The following is a 15,529-nucleotide window of genomic DNA, read 5'->3' on the forward strand; positions in this document are numbered from 1 at the left end:
AATAATGCAGAACTCAAATGACAAAAAAAGAACTATAAATCAAATATTAAAAGGTATACCACTCAGTTGAGTTCTGCCTCTCAAAATTTCATTTTTGAAACATTCGTTACAATAGTAGAAAGCTTTCAAAATCTGGTGTACAAATGCAAAAGATGATCATGACGATGATTGTTCGGATTTTGTAAAAGATAAATGACCAAAATATAACTACAAATTTGACTTTGGAGAGAATGCATTATTCTATAATTATTTAACAACATGCAATACAACGACTAACACCTTAATACACATGTTGACCACAATCACTGAAGCTAAAACACTAGAAATTTTAAAAGTCGAAGATATCACTATATGGTTTAATGACTAAACCAAATATTACGGGGAACTAGATCTAAATGATTATTCTGGGATTGTGATTTTCTAACAGGACCTATCAATTAACAAATTAGAGTTAAAAAAAGACATTTTCACTCTCTTGGTTGGGCAAGCCAGAGGAAACTCAAAGCTCGTAATCTAGAGAAGAAATCATGTATTGCAAGTAATGCATGAGCCGATTGGTGGGTTATCAATATCCGATGCTTTTGTTGTAACATTTGTTGCCTTAGATTGTCAGCCTGGTAATTTGAACTTATAAGGAACATATTATTGAAACAACTGTAACATTATGGCACTTGGGAGAAAGAGGGGAAAAGAAAAATTAAAGCCACTACTATAGATAGATATTAGTTACATGAGTATGAGATTAATGAGTGATTTAAAAATTTTCCCACCACACTATTGGGGTTGATGTGTTACATAAAGCCCATAAAATATAAAATTAAGAAAGACAAGTTTTTTAATTACAGAATAATGGGTAAAAAAACATGCAAGAAAAAAAAATAAGAGCCTTACCTAATGAATAAATCCCTCAAGCATCTCTAGCATTCCCATTACCATGGCCATTTTACCTATGTAGTTTGTCGCATTCCCAAATGATCCTGATGAACCTAAAGATCCAGTGTACAATGTCTTAGCTAGATACTGCTACATTGCCTCCATCCTTTGAGATAATGCATCTTCAGCCTGCTGGGAGGATTGCTGTATGTAGCCAATTCCCACCAATTGTTGCTATGTCAATGGCTCCAATTGGAAGTAACAAGCACATCCATCAAATTCTACTATGATAAGTTATGAAGGAAACAAAAAATTAGAAGAAGGAAAAGGAGGTTCCAAGGAGAATATCGATTTATTGACCAATTATATACACAATAACTATGAATCAGATTTACGCATATAAGCTTGAAAAACAAGAATTTTCAAACAAAACTTAGATAAAGTTCCTTATATCCTCAACCTCAAGGTTCTCTAATGAAAATAAGTCATGCATAACCATAGACAACAGATGAATCCCTTGCCAACTTGATTTTGTTGAATTTATTTTATATTCATTGAGGAACCTGAGAAAAATATTTCAAGAATCCTACCAAAGTTGTACTACTTTTTTGCTTGTAAATTCAAACCATTTTTTGAAATGTATCAACAAGAACTCAAGTTTTCAAAGTAATCATTTGGTAATTGAGACAATGAGATATACTAGTATCATAACTCCTAGCATACTGAAGATAAATTGCAAAATGATTAATGTGTACAACATACCACACAAATTCCTATCATATATGCATATACAAGCATGCACGTAGGGATGGCAATGGGTACCCTATTAAAAGATATTCGCGGGTACCCGACCATGTTATATAGAATTAAAGTATTTTATAATCGAGTCTGAGATGGGTTCGGGTAGTAATTTCACTACCCATGTCAAGTTCGAGTACCACCCCTTGAATACCTGATACCTGAACCTAATTATTTCTTTTAAAATTTTATGTAATTGAAGACAAACACATAGTGTTAATTAAATTAATTCATAAAACTATGATTATTAATTAATTCGTAATGTCTTTTAATATATATAATTTATATACATTAGCTTTATTTATAAGAAATATAATTACTACTATATNATATATATATACTTTTAGTATATTTACTTTAAATATAAACATATTTACTATCTATTTTGAGTTAACATTACAAAAATTATAATTTATAAAATTATTAATTATAATACATGTATCTTTGTTTCTATAAACTCATAATTATATATATACCTAACGAAAAGTTGTGAGATTAGAATAGTTTTGGAACCTAGTTGTTTTCTTTTAATTTCATGTAATTAAGGAAAACCTATATAGTTAATTAAACTTACAATGTTGTTGCCTTGTTGTAAACCTGTAATGTTGTTTAAGTTGTTGTTTGGATTTTTTTTATTTATTTAAGTTGATATTTGATATATTTGTTTTTGACTATTTAAATTTAAATTTTATTGTTTGTGTGCTTTTATAAATTTAATTATTAGCGAATTCTATGAAATGGATGGGAAATATTATTGTATATGGATACGAGTACAAATTCGAGTTTTAGTAATTTGGTACCCATGAAGAGCATTTTAATAATTTTTTTATATAACCTAATTTTAAACAAATTCAGATAATTATCGGATAGTGGATATGTATTAAGATTCGAGTTAGTGTAGTAAATTTAAAAAATATTCAAGTAGTTGTGGGGTTTAAGAACCCCATTTACTAATTGGGTAAAAGTTCGGGTACCCTAAAATTAACGAATATCCTACCCATTGACATCCTTACATGCACAAGCATAGCAGTGATATAGGGCAATAAAAGTTCCTTTATTTTAGCCATACAAGGACAAGCTGTGGATGAGGAACATAATCTCAATAGCTGCCCATAAAGGCACGGTAGCACTCATAATCTCACTTTCATTCTCAGCCCACCTTACCTAAAAATTTTCAACTAGTTCTTGCCTTGCACCAATCTATCAATGTGCACAGCATGAACACCTCTTGTATCTTTTCTACTATTCTTTTTTGCAAGACAATTACATATTTGGGGAAATTGTGAGTAGATGGCCAAAAAATTGCTACTTCACTAGTATGAAGGTGAACTAACAAAAGAAAAACAAATCTTTTTACTAGTTAAAACTCTATCATATAAAATTGTGGGTGTTGATATGCATGAATTAATATCCCTGAAATAGATTTAACATTTAGGACACAACCGAAAGGATAAAAGAAAGAAAAACTCATTTTATTTTATTTCCCTTCTTATTACTTATATATCCTTGTTATTTATTTGTATAACTTTTTAAAAAAGATAAATGAAAGTTATAAAGGCAAACAAATAATCTATTTAGGTAAGTAGCGTCCAAAGGGAAAAGTAAAATACCAAACACTATCAACTAAAAAGAAAAAATATGTGGAGAAAAACCAACTCTTCAAACCAAAAGCAGGGTGCTATGTAGGGAAGCCAAAAACTCATAATTATATGCTCTAACAATGTAGCAATAAAGAACCAAAATTCATCATATCTTTTTTTCCATCAACATAATATCGCACAGTTTTTGTAAATTTTCTTCCCACGTTTCAAAAGTCTTACTAATTTCAAGATAACTATTAAATCATAAAGTAGAAGCTCCAATATAGATTATTTATATCAATTGTATAGTTAATTATATAATTTTCATTTTACCACTTGGTTAGTGGGTTAAAGTACTTTTATCACTTGCTTAGTTAGTTAGTTAGTTGGTTTGCTTAGTTGTTAGTTAGCTATTTTCCTATTGGTCAATCAAGTTTATATAAATACCATTGTAATAATTGATTTGGTTAATGAGAATTACAATTTCTCTTGCTTTCTCTAGTTTTCCTCTAATCTTTTCTCAGCTCCTCTAAATGTTCAAACATGGTATCAAAGCAACTCAAGGTTAGAGTTCTTGAATATTTTTATTAATCTTGAGATTTATTGTGTGTTTCTCTTGCTGGTTACTTGAATCTTGTTAGTAATGGAAAGATAGTTTATAATTGTGCAAAATCTGTTGAATCAATGGTGAAATTAACAGTTTTTAGGTCAATATTATCACTTGTTGAAGATCCTCAATCTCTTTATTTTCTTCATCACTCTAATCATTCAGGATCAATAGTGATTATTCCTAAGCTTAGTATAACCAATTATGTACTTTGGAGCAGATCTTTTTCTTTTTAGCTATTTCAATTAGAATTAAGATAGGGTTTCTAAATGGAACCATTACCAAACCAACTTCAATGGATCCTGTTTGCATCATGGACTAGATACAAAAATTCGATTGCTACGTGGTTGTTAAAATCAATTACTCTACCAGTGGCTTCAACCATTTTCTACATGGAATCTGCAGCAGATATATGGAACACTTTAAGGTAAAATTTTTCACAACTTAATGACACAAGAGTATAATTTGCAATATTCTCTTGGTAATGTCACTTAACTTAATAAGTTAGTAGATTCATACTTCATAGAGCTAAAGGGAATATGGGAAGAAATGAGGAATTATCGACATCTGTCACAGTGTGAATGTGGTAAATGCAATCTTGAATATTTTAAGAAATATAATGCTCAACACCAGAAGAATATGGCATTTCTATTTTTCAATGGTTTAAATAAATCATATTCTACAATAAGGGAAGAAGCTCAAAGGAACATGCTGGTGCAATCTCAACCTCTATTAGATTCATCTACTATGAACACAATAACTAGTGATAAGAGGAAGTTAAAAAAGAACATGATTTGTTCTCATTGTAATAAAAAAAGGCATCTTAAGGAGAGATGTTATAGGTTGATAGGCTTTCTTGAGAATTTCAAGTTCAACAAAGGAAAAAAATGCTTTTAAGAGAGGAAAATCAGTCAATAATGTTGCTATTATGGAAGACATACAACCTATGCAAGAAGAGGAGGTGACTAGATCTAACACCATGTCCCAGATGTCACTTATTAAGCAGTAAATCAGTAAATTGATGACTCTTCTTAATGAGAATGGCATTAACATTGATGACGATAAAGACATTCCTAATACCAGTCAACAAAACATTCTTTGGTGAATTCTGCTTTTTGCAGGTATTGTATTTGGTCATACTTCTTTTCATACTGCCAATAACCTTCCATACAAGTTTAGATATCTAAGAAATTTAATGATAGATCACAAATTTTAGATTGTAGATATGGGGGCTATCAATCATATTTCTTATACTCTTGAAAATTTCATCACTGTAAAACTTGTTTCCAATTGTTATGTGCAACTCCCAAATAAAGCTAGGGCTGTTGTTACTCATATAGGAACCTTAAACTTACCCCATTGCTTACATTGACAAATGTTCTATGTGTTCATAGCTTCAAATTTAATTTGTTTTTAGTAAGTCAGTTTACCAAGTCAAAAATTAAGTTTGTATTATCCAAGACCTACCTTCATGGAAAGTGATTGGGGTAGTTAAAGTTTCTTCTAGATCGTATCTTCTGCAAGGAGGACAAGATAAACAAAACCTGTCAAGGTATAGTTTTGATCAATTTGTTTTTAATAAACTTGTAAACTAGTATAATAGTCTTTATTCTATTTCTGCACCGCATAATTTTGACCTTTGGCATTTTAGGCTAGGTCATGCTCCTTTAGAAAGGATATATGTGATACATAATACTTGTTTAGATGTTCAATGTTCCAATAATTTGGTTTGTGAAGTGTGTCCCATGGCTAAACAAAAGAAGTTACCTTTTCTAGTTTATATACAATCTACTATTTCTCCTTTTGAAATTGTTCATATGGACATATATGAGGTTTCTACAATTTCTAATCATAGATATTTCTTAATTGTAGTGGATGATTTTAGTCGATTTACATGGCTTTTTCTTCTAAAGTGTAAATCTGATGTGTTCACAATTATCACAAATTTTCACAACTATGTTAAAAATCAATTTGGTACTACCATTAAGATCATCAAGTCTGACAATGCCAAAGAGTTCAATCTTAAGGATTTTTTTTTGAAGACAAGAATTGTTCATCACTACTCTTGTGTTGAATCACCACAACATAATGGTGTTGTTGAAAGGAAGCATCAACATATTCTTGTTATGGCCAGAGCTTTACTGCATCAATCTAAAGTTCCACTTCAGTTTTGGGGTCATGCAACGTTAGTTGCAGTTCACATAATTAACAGAATGCCTAGTAAGATTCTTGCTAACAAGACTCCTTTTCGACTGTTATATAATAAAATGCCTTCATATGAATATTTTCAAGTCTTTGGTAGTCTGTGTTTTGTTCCACATTATGTCAAAACAGCAAGAAATTTGATTTTAGAGCACATAAATGCATTTTCTTAGGTTATCCTAATGGTGTCAAAGGGTATAAGGTTTTTTATTTTGAAGCTAATAGAGTTCATATATCTAGAAATGTGATCTTTCATGAAAATATCTTTCCTTTCCAATCATCATAGTAGAATTCACAAACACATAACTTTTGTCAAACACCTTATATGAATGATTATTTTCTTTATTTTCCTGTTGTTATACCTACTAATACACATTCTTTTGATTTTGATATATCTAACACTTCATTAAATTCCTCACAACCATGTTCAATTACTCTCATTTCTTTAAATTTAGATCCTTCATCTTCATCTTTTTCACAAAATTCAGCTGAATCCTCTGTTCATGTACCTTCTACATACCTTGCAATCATTGCTACTATTGATCCTCATGTTCCAATTAGAAAAAGTAACAGACCTAGACATTTACCTAAATATTTTGATGCTTACCAAGTTGATTTACCAACTCATTCTAATTTTGTCACTTCTTATCCTATTACTATATATTTGTCCTTTCATCAACTATCCCCTACACATAAAGCCTTCATAGCTTCTTTGTCAAATGTCTATGAACCTTTAACCTATCATCAAGCTATCAAACATGATCATTGGAAAGAGGTAATGGCTACTGAATTAAGTGCTTTAAAGGATAATGGAACATGGAGTATAGTTTTTTTACCTTCCAATTCTCATGCAATTGGTTGTAAATAGGTGTACAAAGTTAAAATGAAGGTTGATGGCAGGGTTGAAAAATGCTAAGCTTGTTTGGTTGCTAAAGGATATAATCAAGTTGAAGGGTTTAATTATCAAGAAAGGTTTAGCCTTGTAGCTAAACAAATAACAGTGAGAGTCTTGTTGGCATTGGGAGCAGCAAAAGGTTGGTGTTTATCACAATTAGACATCAACAATGTATTTCTCAAAGGTGATTTAGATGAGGAAGTTTACATAAGTATGCCTCCTAGTTATGAGGTTAAAGGGGAGCATTCATCTGATGTGAGGCTTGTTTGTAAGTTGCACTGATCTTTATATGGTTTGAAACAAGCTTCTCAACAATGGAATGTTAAGTTTATTACTGTTTTGGTTTTACACAATCTTTTTCAGACTATTCTTTTTTTGCATTGAACAAAGGAAATGCAGGTTTTATTTCTTTACTTGTCTATGTAGATGACATTATCATTACTGCTACCTCCTATCATTTAGCTGCTACAGTTAGGGACTATTTGAGTTCTCATTTTAAGTTGAAAAACCTTGAGGTTGTTAAATACTTTTTAAGTCTTGGAGTTGCTTGATCTTCTAAAGGTATTTCTATCTGTCAACGAAAGTATACTTTGGATTTACTTCAAGAGCATGGTTTGCTTGGTGCAAAACCAGTCACAACACCTATTGATTATAATCATAAGTTTAGCAAGGTGCCTGATGAAGAACTAATTCCTGATGCCATAGTTTATAGACAACTTATTAGCAAACTTTTATATTTGACTTTTACCAAACTTGATATATCCTATGCTATTCAAACACTTGCTCAATGTATAGATAAACCAAGGCATATTCATCTTTTGGCAGCATATCGTGTTTTGAAATATTTGAAAAATGCTCCAGGCTAGGATATTTTATTATAGTCAAAATCAAATTTAAAGCTTTATGCATTCTCTGACAATGAGTGGGCCGGTTGCCCCAACACTTGTAGGTCAGTCTCAAGGTTTTGCATTTTTCTTGTTAATTCTTTGATCAGTTGGAAGTCCAAGAAACAACTAGTAGTTGCTTTGAGTTCTGCTGAAGCAGAGTATCGAGCAATGACTTCTACTTTTTGTGAAGTTTTATGGTTACGATCCTTGTTATCTAATTTTGGACTTTCTCATCCTACTTCTGTGAAGCTTTTTAGTGATAGTCAATCAGCTATCTATATTTATTAGAATCCTATACTTCATAAGCGTACCAAACATATTGAGATTAATTGTCATTTCATCAAGGAAAAGGTCAACTCAGGTTTGATGGATCCCATTCATGTTTCTTCTACAACTCAACTTGCAAATCTGTTTACTAAGGCCTTGCAAGCTCATATGTTTCTTAGTCTTCTTAGTAAGATGAATGTGCATGATATCCATAATTCATCTTGAGGGGTAGTATTAAATCATAAAGTAGAAGCTCTTTTATAGGTTATTTATATTAATTGTATAATTAACTATATAGTTTTCATTTTGCTGTTTCCATTTACTATGGTTAGTTGGTTAAGGTACTTTTACCACTTGCTTAGTTAGTTAGTTAGTTGGTTAGCTAAGCTGTTAGTTAGTTACTTTTCTATTGGTCAATCAAGTGTATATAAATACCACTGTAATAACTGATCTGGTTAATGAGAATTACAATTTCTCTTCCTTCCTCTAGTTTTCCTCTTGTCTTTTCTCAACTCCTCTACATGTTCAAACAATACGTGTAAGTTATATGCATAATAATCATTTGTCAACCTAACATAAGATAAGACTCTTTAAATATTCCTCGACCATCCCCTAATAAAGACTTGATTGCTTAGTTGCAACAGCATGAGAACTAATCAACAACTAGTAAACTAAAAGGAAAAAGGAAAGACAAAAAATTTAGAGTTCATTACCACCACATTCTTAATAAGGTTAGCATTTTAATTCAATTGTGCAAATTAAGATGACCTCACCTTTAAAAGCTCAGATGAACAAAAGCCACCTAGCCACAAGAAACATTTTCAGCAGGTGTTTCTAAGTGCTTGATGAGAAATGGAAAAAATCCTGCTTAATTACATTGCTATTCAACCTAAAAATTTCATCATGATGAGCCATTACACCATCAACAATAATATGAAGTTTTGCATCGTTTGCATGAGAATTTATTGCCATTCTCAACTCATTAATATTCCAATTTTGCTCTTCTAACAACCGTTCATATTTTACATCAAATGTTATGGCACCTGTAAAGAAAAGGTTGAACAAAAAGAATAGAGAAGTTGATAAACACATGATTATACTAGAAATTTTAGTCTTGCATGCTAATTAGTAGACAAATAAAAAATTTTAGAAGAATACCCTCTATGATCACACTCCATGCATTTGAAATGCACATTTTCCTAATACACAAGATGGTGCCGATTGTTTATGATGTAACCAAAAGGAGGAAAAAAAAAGAAAAATGGCACTGATGCAGCTTTCCTACAAAGCAAGGCAAGGCTGGATACATCTATTTATCCCCACACAAAGCTTTGTGCACTAGGTTGTCTTTTTTTACCAACACAACTTTCTATGCCATGCATAAATGAATCCATTTCTTGTATATGACATTTGAAATAAATAGCTTAAAGTTTATGTAATCCACAAAGAACTTATTTGAACTGTGAACCAAAGTGTTGGGGAAGGTGGGAAGGTGGAGGAAGCACCTACTGAATACAACACGAGGGAAATACATTTAAAAATTATTTTTACATGTGAGACAAAGGCCTAAAAATGCTCCTATTAATGGGAAATGACAAAGAATGCTCATGTCAAAATGGGAAGCACAAGACTAGAAGATACATGGGAGGAAACTATTATAAAAAGACTTTGCTCTCAACGATCTTACTAAGGATACAAGCCTATTTATAGCAAAATGAAGAAGCTTTATCCACGTAGCCAATCCCATTTACTAGGAGAAGTCTTTCATCTTATATCTTTAATCATTCATTGGACATGTCGATAGCCAATACTCATACTACAACACATCTCTTATTTCAGTGATTTAACTGTCTGGCAGATAACATATTATTAACAATACTAAAAGATGGAATTACGCAAATCAAAAGGTATATTCATGGGTTTATGTTTTTTTTTTTTGGATAAGTAGTATTCTCCTTTTGACAATTACATTAAATAATTTGGTAGTCATATGTTATTTTATCTTACAGCATATCAGAAGCAGTTGAAAAAATAGAGTCCTACAAAATGAACATTGTCCTATGACTCCTATCCTTTAGTTTTTGCATCAAATGGCCACTTTTAGTAATTGGACTCTTGCTCTTGTGCACAAAACATTTTTGTTCATACAAGATAGCTAGGACTATTTTGTTGCTTTAATAAACCATTCTAACAAATAAGACTTATACTACAATCATGGAAGGGCATCTGGTAGTCTTCTCTGTTAATTTCAGTTTGGTGCTCTTTATGAACTTGGATGAAGTAAATAAAAAAAAATCTGGAACTTGTTGCTGCTTTTTAAATTAAGATCCGTCAATGTTGTTTGTTGGTTTATCCTTGTAAGAATTTGTTGTTGGGCAATAATATTGTTCTACATGTTTGTGATCTACAATAAAATATTGTTAGTTTGCTGAGATTTTACTTTTTTTATTCTGGCTGGGTTTTTCATATAATTTTCTTTAGAGAACAAATTTTGGTTTCACCATTTCATGTAAGTTTAACTTATTTGATTGTTTGGTTTTATTTCCATGTCTCTTTTATGTTTTGGCTAAGAATGTTGATGAAAAGATAATTTTCTTCTGTATTTAGAAACTTGCATAATTTGGTTTTGATCTTCTTTTATATAAACGATTTTAAATGAAAATCTTTTTGGATTTCGGTTAAAATCGATCATCATTGGATGTTTGCATCAGGAAACGTAAAGTAGATGCCATTCATTGATAAGAAAAGTCAACTTATAGTTACTCATGTCATCAAAAGCCTTATCACTCACTTTAAATATTTTTTTCATCTTATAAATGATTTTAAATAGAAATCTCTTTAGTGTTTGGTTAAAATCAATCATCATTGGATGTTTGCATCAAGAAACGTAAAGCGGATGTCATCCATTGACAAAAATAGTCTATTTATAGTCATTCATGCCATTAAAACCTTTGTTACTCACTTTAGAAGTTTTATAATCTTATAAATGATTTTGAATCAAAATATTTTTTGTTTTTAGTTAAAATTGATCATAATTGGATGTTTTCATTGAGAAAAGTGAAGTAGATATCATTTATTGGTAAAAAAAAAGTCTATTTATAGTTACTCATGCCATCAAACATTTGTTGCTCGCTTTAAATGGATTCATCATCTTATAAATGATTTTAAATCAAAATCTTTGTCATTTTTGGTTTAAACCGATCATAATTGGATGTTAGCGGGGTCAAGTCAATAAGCTTTTATACTTTTATTTTAAGCTAAATAATCTTTTATGAATAATGATTGACTCAGTCAAAATGCTACTTGTCATTCTATACCACATGACTTATTGATATACATAATTGACGATGACGTGAAATTATGATATGTCTTACGTTAGTGCTGTATAGGCATAAAATGACAAGTGATATTTTGACTAATGACAATTAATCAATTATTATTCATGAAGGCTTATTTGATTCAAAATAAAAGTATAAGAGCTAGATTGAACACAATAAAAGAATAAAAACTTATTTGAATTTTCTTAAATAGTTTAAAGGCTTTCTTGAGTATTATGCCTACAATTGTTTGATTCTTATTTGTATATCAAACCAACAAAACACTACAATTATTCAAATTTAAAAACTTTCAATTTACAAAATTCATGATTAAAACCCAATGCTTGTTTAATTTATTGCTCTATACTTAGTAAACTATTATGAAAGAGATTCTTGATAAATTTGCTAATAAGCAATTCTTTTAGAACCAACTCTCTTATTATACCTTGTGCTAATATGTTGAGATTATAAAGAAAAAGAAGATAGAGAATGGATGGAGGAAGGGAAATTAATGAGTATATATATATATATATATATATATGCATGCTTTGATTGATTAAGGCATCAAAATGGAAAGATTATTTTTCATATATTCTACATTAAATCTGTTACAGAAAAAAAAGGAAACACTATGAGAATGTAATTTGTTTTTTATGCATTACGACTCAAATTTAAGATCTCTAGCAAGTTGCCATCTCATCTTTACTATTTGAATTAATATCTTTATTATTTTAATAATAAAAATAGGTAAGCTATGCAATACTTAAGGTTGGATGGCATTTATCTTTATTACACTAATAATAATGCTTATTTTAAAATAGATTTAATATAATGAAGGCATAATACTTGAAAAGCTCATAAGCTATTTAAAAAAAATTAAATAAGTATTTATTATTTTATTACGTTCAATTAAATCTATATACTTTTATTTTGGATCAATTAAACTCTTATAATTGATAGATGACTAATTGTCATTAAACAAAATGTTCCTGATCATTTTGTATCCACGTGACGTTAATATGAAGAGTGAAAAATGCGATATGATTATACCAACATGTTACGTTAGTGCTATGTAGTACAAAATGATGAAAGACATTTTGATTAAATAAACTATTAGTCATAAGGATTTACTTGACTCAAAATATAAGTATAAAAACTTATTTGGTTCAAAAAAAAAATACGATGACTTAATTGAATACAATAAAAGTATAAAAGCTTATTTGAATTTTTTTAAATAGTTTAGGGACTTTTTTAGATATTCTGCCTGATAGTATAATGAAGGTATAATACTTGAAAATGCTCATAAACTACATAAAAAAATTAAATAAACTCTTATTATTTTATTACGTTCAATCATGTCCTTTTACTTTTATTTTAGAACAAATAAGTTCTTATTACTAACAATTGACTAACTATCATTTTATGCCACATGGTACTGACGTGGTATGTTGATATATTATAGTGAAAGGGGACAATGCATGCTCACATAGTCAGTGACATTTTCACTTTACACGTCAATGTCATATGAGTATAAAAATTATAAGTAGCATTTTAACGAATGATCGTTAGTTAATTGTTTGTTGTAAAGACCTATTTAATCCAAAATAAAAATACAAAGATTAGATTAAATACAATAGAAGAATAAAGAATTTTTTTGAATTTTCTTAATTAGTTCATGAATTTTTTAAAACATTATGTTTATAATTAAATACATTATATAAAAAAATGACATTAAATAAATATAAACACGAGAATTTTCAAGCCTAAATTTGTTAAGTTTGGGTTTGAACTTAATCAATTAAATTAAACAAGAATTAGTTTGAGTTTTGGTTGCTTGAGCATGAGGTTTGAACTTGAGCAATCACCAACTCCACTCATTTAGACTTCACAAATATTCTTCTTTCAATGAGTTGGGCTTTTTATAAGGGAATTCTTCAACAAGCAAGTATTTTTTGTCAAAAGCATTAATATAAAAAAATAATGGTAAGATCCATCGACTTTATTGGAAGTCAAGCACAATGGGTTTTTGCTTGTAAATTTTCAACCCAACAATTATTTTCTAATATTTCAACATCGGTAGATAAAATTTAAGATTCGCTTTTTTATACTCTTTGACTTTCTTCCATACGTAAAAAAGGCATTACAAGAGACTTGGAAAGGAGAAGTTCTTTGACAAAGAAAAAGCCTTTTTTATTTTTTATTGTGTACTTTTTTTGGTTCTTATGAATTACAAAAATCCATCCATTGATGGGTACTTCTCAATTTATTTTCCATGTATCACTTTTAATAATTATTTTTCATTGTACTATTTTCACATAATATCTAAAATAGTCATTAAACTATTTAAAAATATGCAAATAAATTTTTATTATTTTACTGTGATCATTTTTTTTTTAGTCAAATAAGATGGAGCTCATCGAACTTCATGCCATCATTCCACTGCAAGAAGTGTCCTTTGTGAGCACTTTGGTAATTGGAAATGGGATTTCTCGATCAAACTCGAAAACTATTTTGCATATCAAGCAGAATCATGGGGAATTTATTGGGGATTGTTGATGGCATAAAATGAAGAATGTTGTAAAGTAATTTTTACTATGGACAACAAAATCGTTGCACAAATAATTCAAATGGAAACATATGAACTAAATGTTAATTTAGATTTGACTTTAACTATTAAAAATATCTTCAAAAAAGAAAAATAAATCAATATCATTAATGTGTATCGCAAAGAAAAAGCCTTTTTTATTTTTTATTGTGTATTTTTTTGTGTTCTTATGAAGTACAAAAATCCATCCATTGATGTGTACTTCTCAATTTATTTTGCATGAATCCCTTTTAATAATATTTTTTTATTATATTACTTTTTTTATATAATATGTAAAAAAATCTTAAACTATTTAGAAAAATTCAATAAATCCTTATTCTTTTATTACNCCCAATTCCGTTTAATTAAAAAGGTACCCAAACTTTATTAAAATCCAAGTAAAATTACAAAACACTATCCTAAACTAAATCCTAATGATATCGCATAATCCGCTAAATGCCTAAATCCGTTAAATATTCAATTAAATAACTCAAACAACAACTTAAATAACTAAAAATGATACAAAACATTGATTTTATATTTATTAGTTTAAAAAAAATTAGTTAAGATGGCAAAAGTTGTGTTGAAGATGAGGAGAATAAATGTTCAAATCTCACCAATTATAAATTTTTGAAACATTATATATAATTTTAATATATATATATATATAAATATATAATCGGGTTCGAATAAGTTTCAAGTATCATCATAGGATATCTTAAACCCAAACCTGAATCAAGTATTAAAAGCCTCACCCCGAATCCATCTCATAATCAATATAGAGTACCTGAACCCCATGTTATCGAGTTGGGTATCCGCGTATATCCACTAATAATAGTCTGTTAACATATTTAGTCAAAATATCACTTATCATTTTATGTCACGTAATGTTAACATGACATGTTGAAATATTGTAATGATAATGACGTGACATAATAATATGCTTATATGATATTTTTCACCTTTTATGATAATATTACGTAATTAAATTGAATATTATAGATTAAAATTTTTTTTAATAACAGGAAGACAATCTCAACTACTTTTTTTCTTTTATGTGCTGTTTACTTTCAACTTGGTACCATATTTATTATCACTAAAATGAAAAATTTGTAGGTAAAATACCTCAATCCTTTTAAATTTTAGTCAAAATTTTAAATGAATTTATTAATTTTCAAAATATACACTCCGTCTCAAAAAAATAAACACCGTTAACAGAGATTAAGAAAAAATTAAAATATTTATTTTTATTAATTTAAAAAATTATTATATTTTTTAAAAATTAAAAAAAAAGATCAATACTCCCTAAGAAAGGGGAGCATTGGGGAGGGGAGCACTAGATTAGTGCTCCAAACGGAGGGGGAGCCCCAGGCTCCCAATGCTCCCTATTATGGGAGGTTTTTTTCTAATTAATAAAAAATAATAAAATAATAAAATTATATAATAATAATTTTAAAAATTAATTAAAAATAAAAATTATTTTTTTTACTTTTATCACATCAATAAATTAACAAAAATA

At 29.2% G+C, this 15,529-nt stretch overlaps 1 protein-coding gene across 1 annotated transcript; it reads right to left on the reverse strand.

Moving 5' to 3' along the window:
• On the reverse strand, window positions 468-9,304 carry LOC108663648 (transcription factor TGA2). The gene is given in 6 exon segments (XM_018128883.1): window positions 468-614; window positions 892-1,131; window positions 1,243-1,251; window positions 8,883-8,946; window positions 8,948-9,152; window positions 9,268-9,304. Coding segments are annotated over 6 exon segments (702 nt in total).

This window comes from Theobroma cacao, chromosome 10, assembly GCF_000208745.1.
Source record: "Theobroma cacao cultivar B97-61/B2 chromosome 10, Criollo_cocoa_genome_V2, whole genome shotgun sequence".
NCBI lineage: Eukaryota > Viridiplantae > Streptophyta > Magnoliopsida > Malvales > Malvaceae > Theobroma > Theobroma cacao.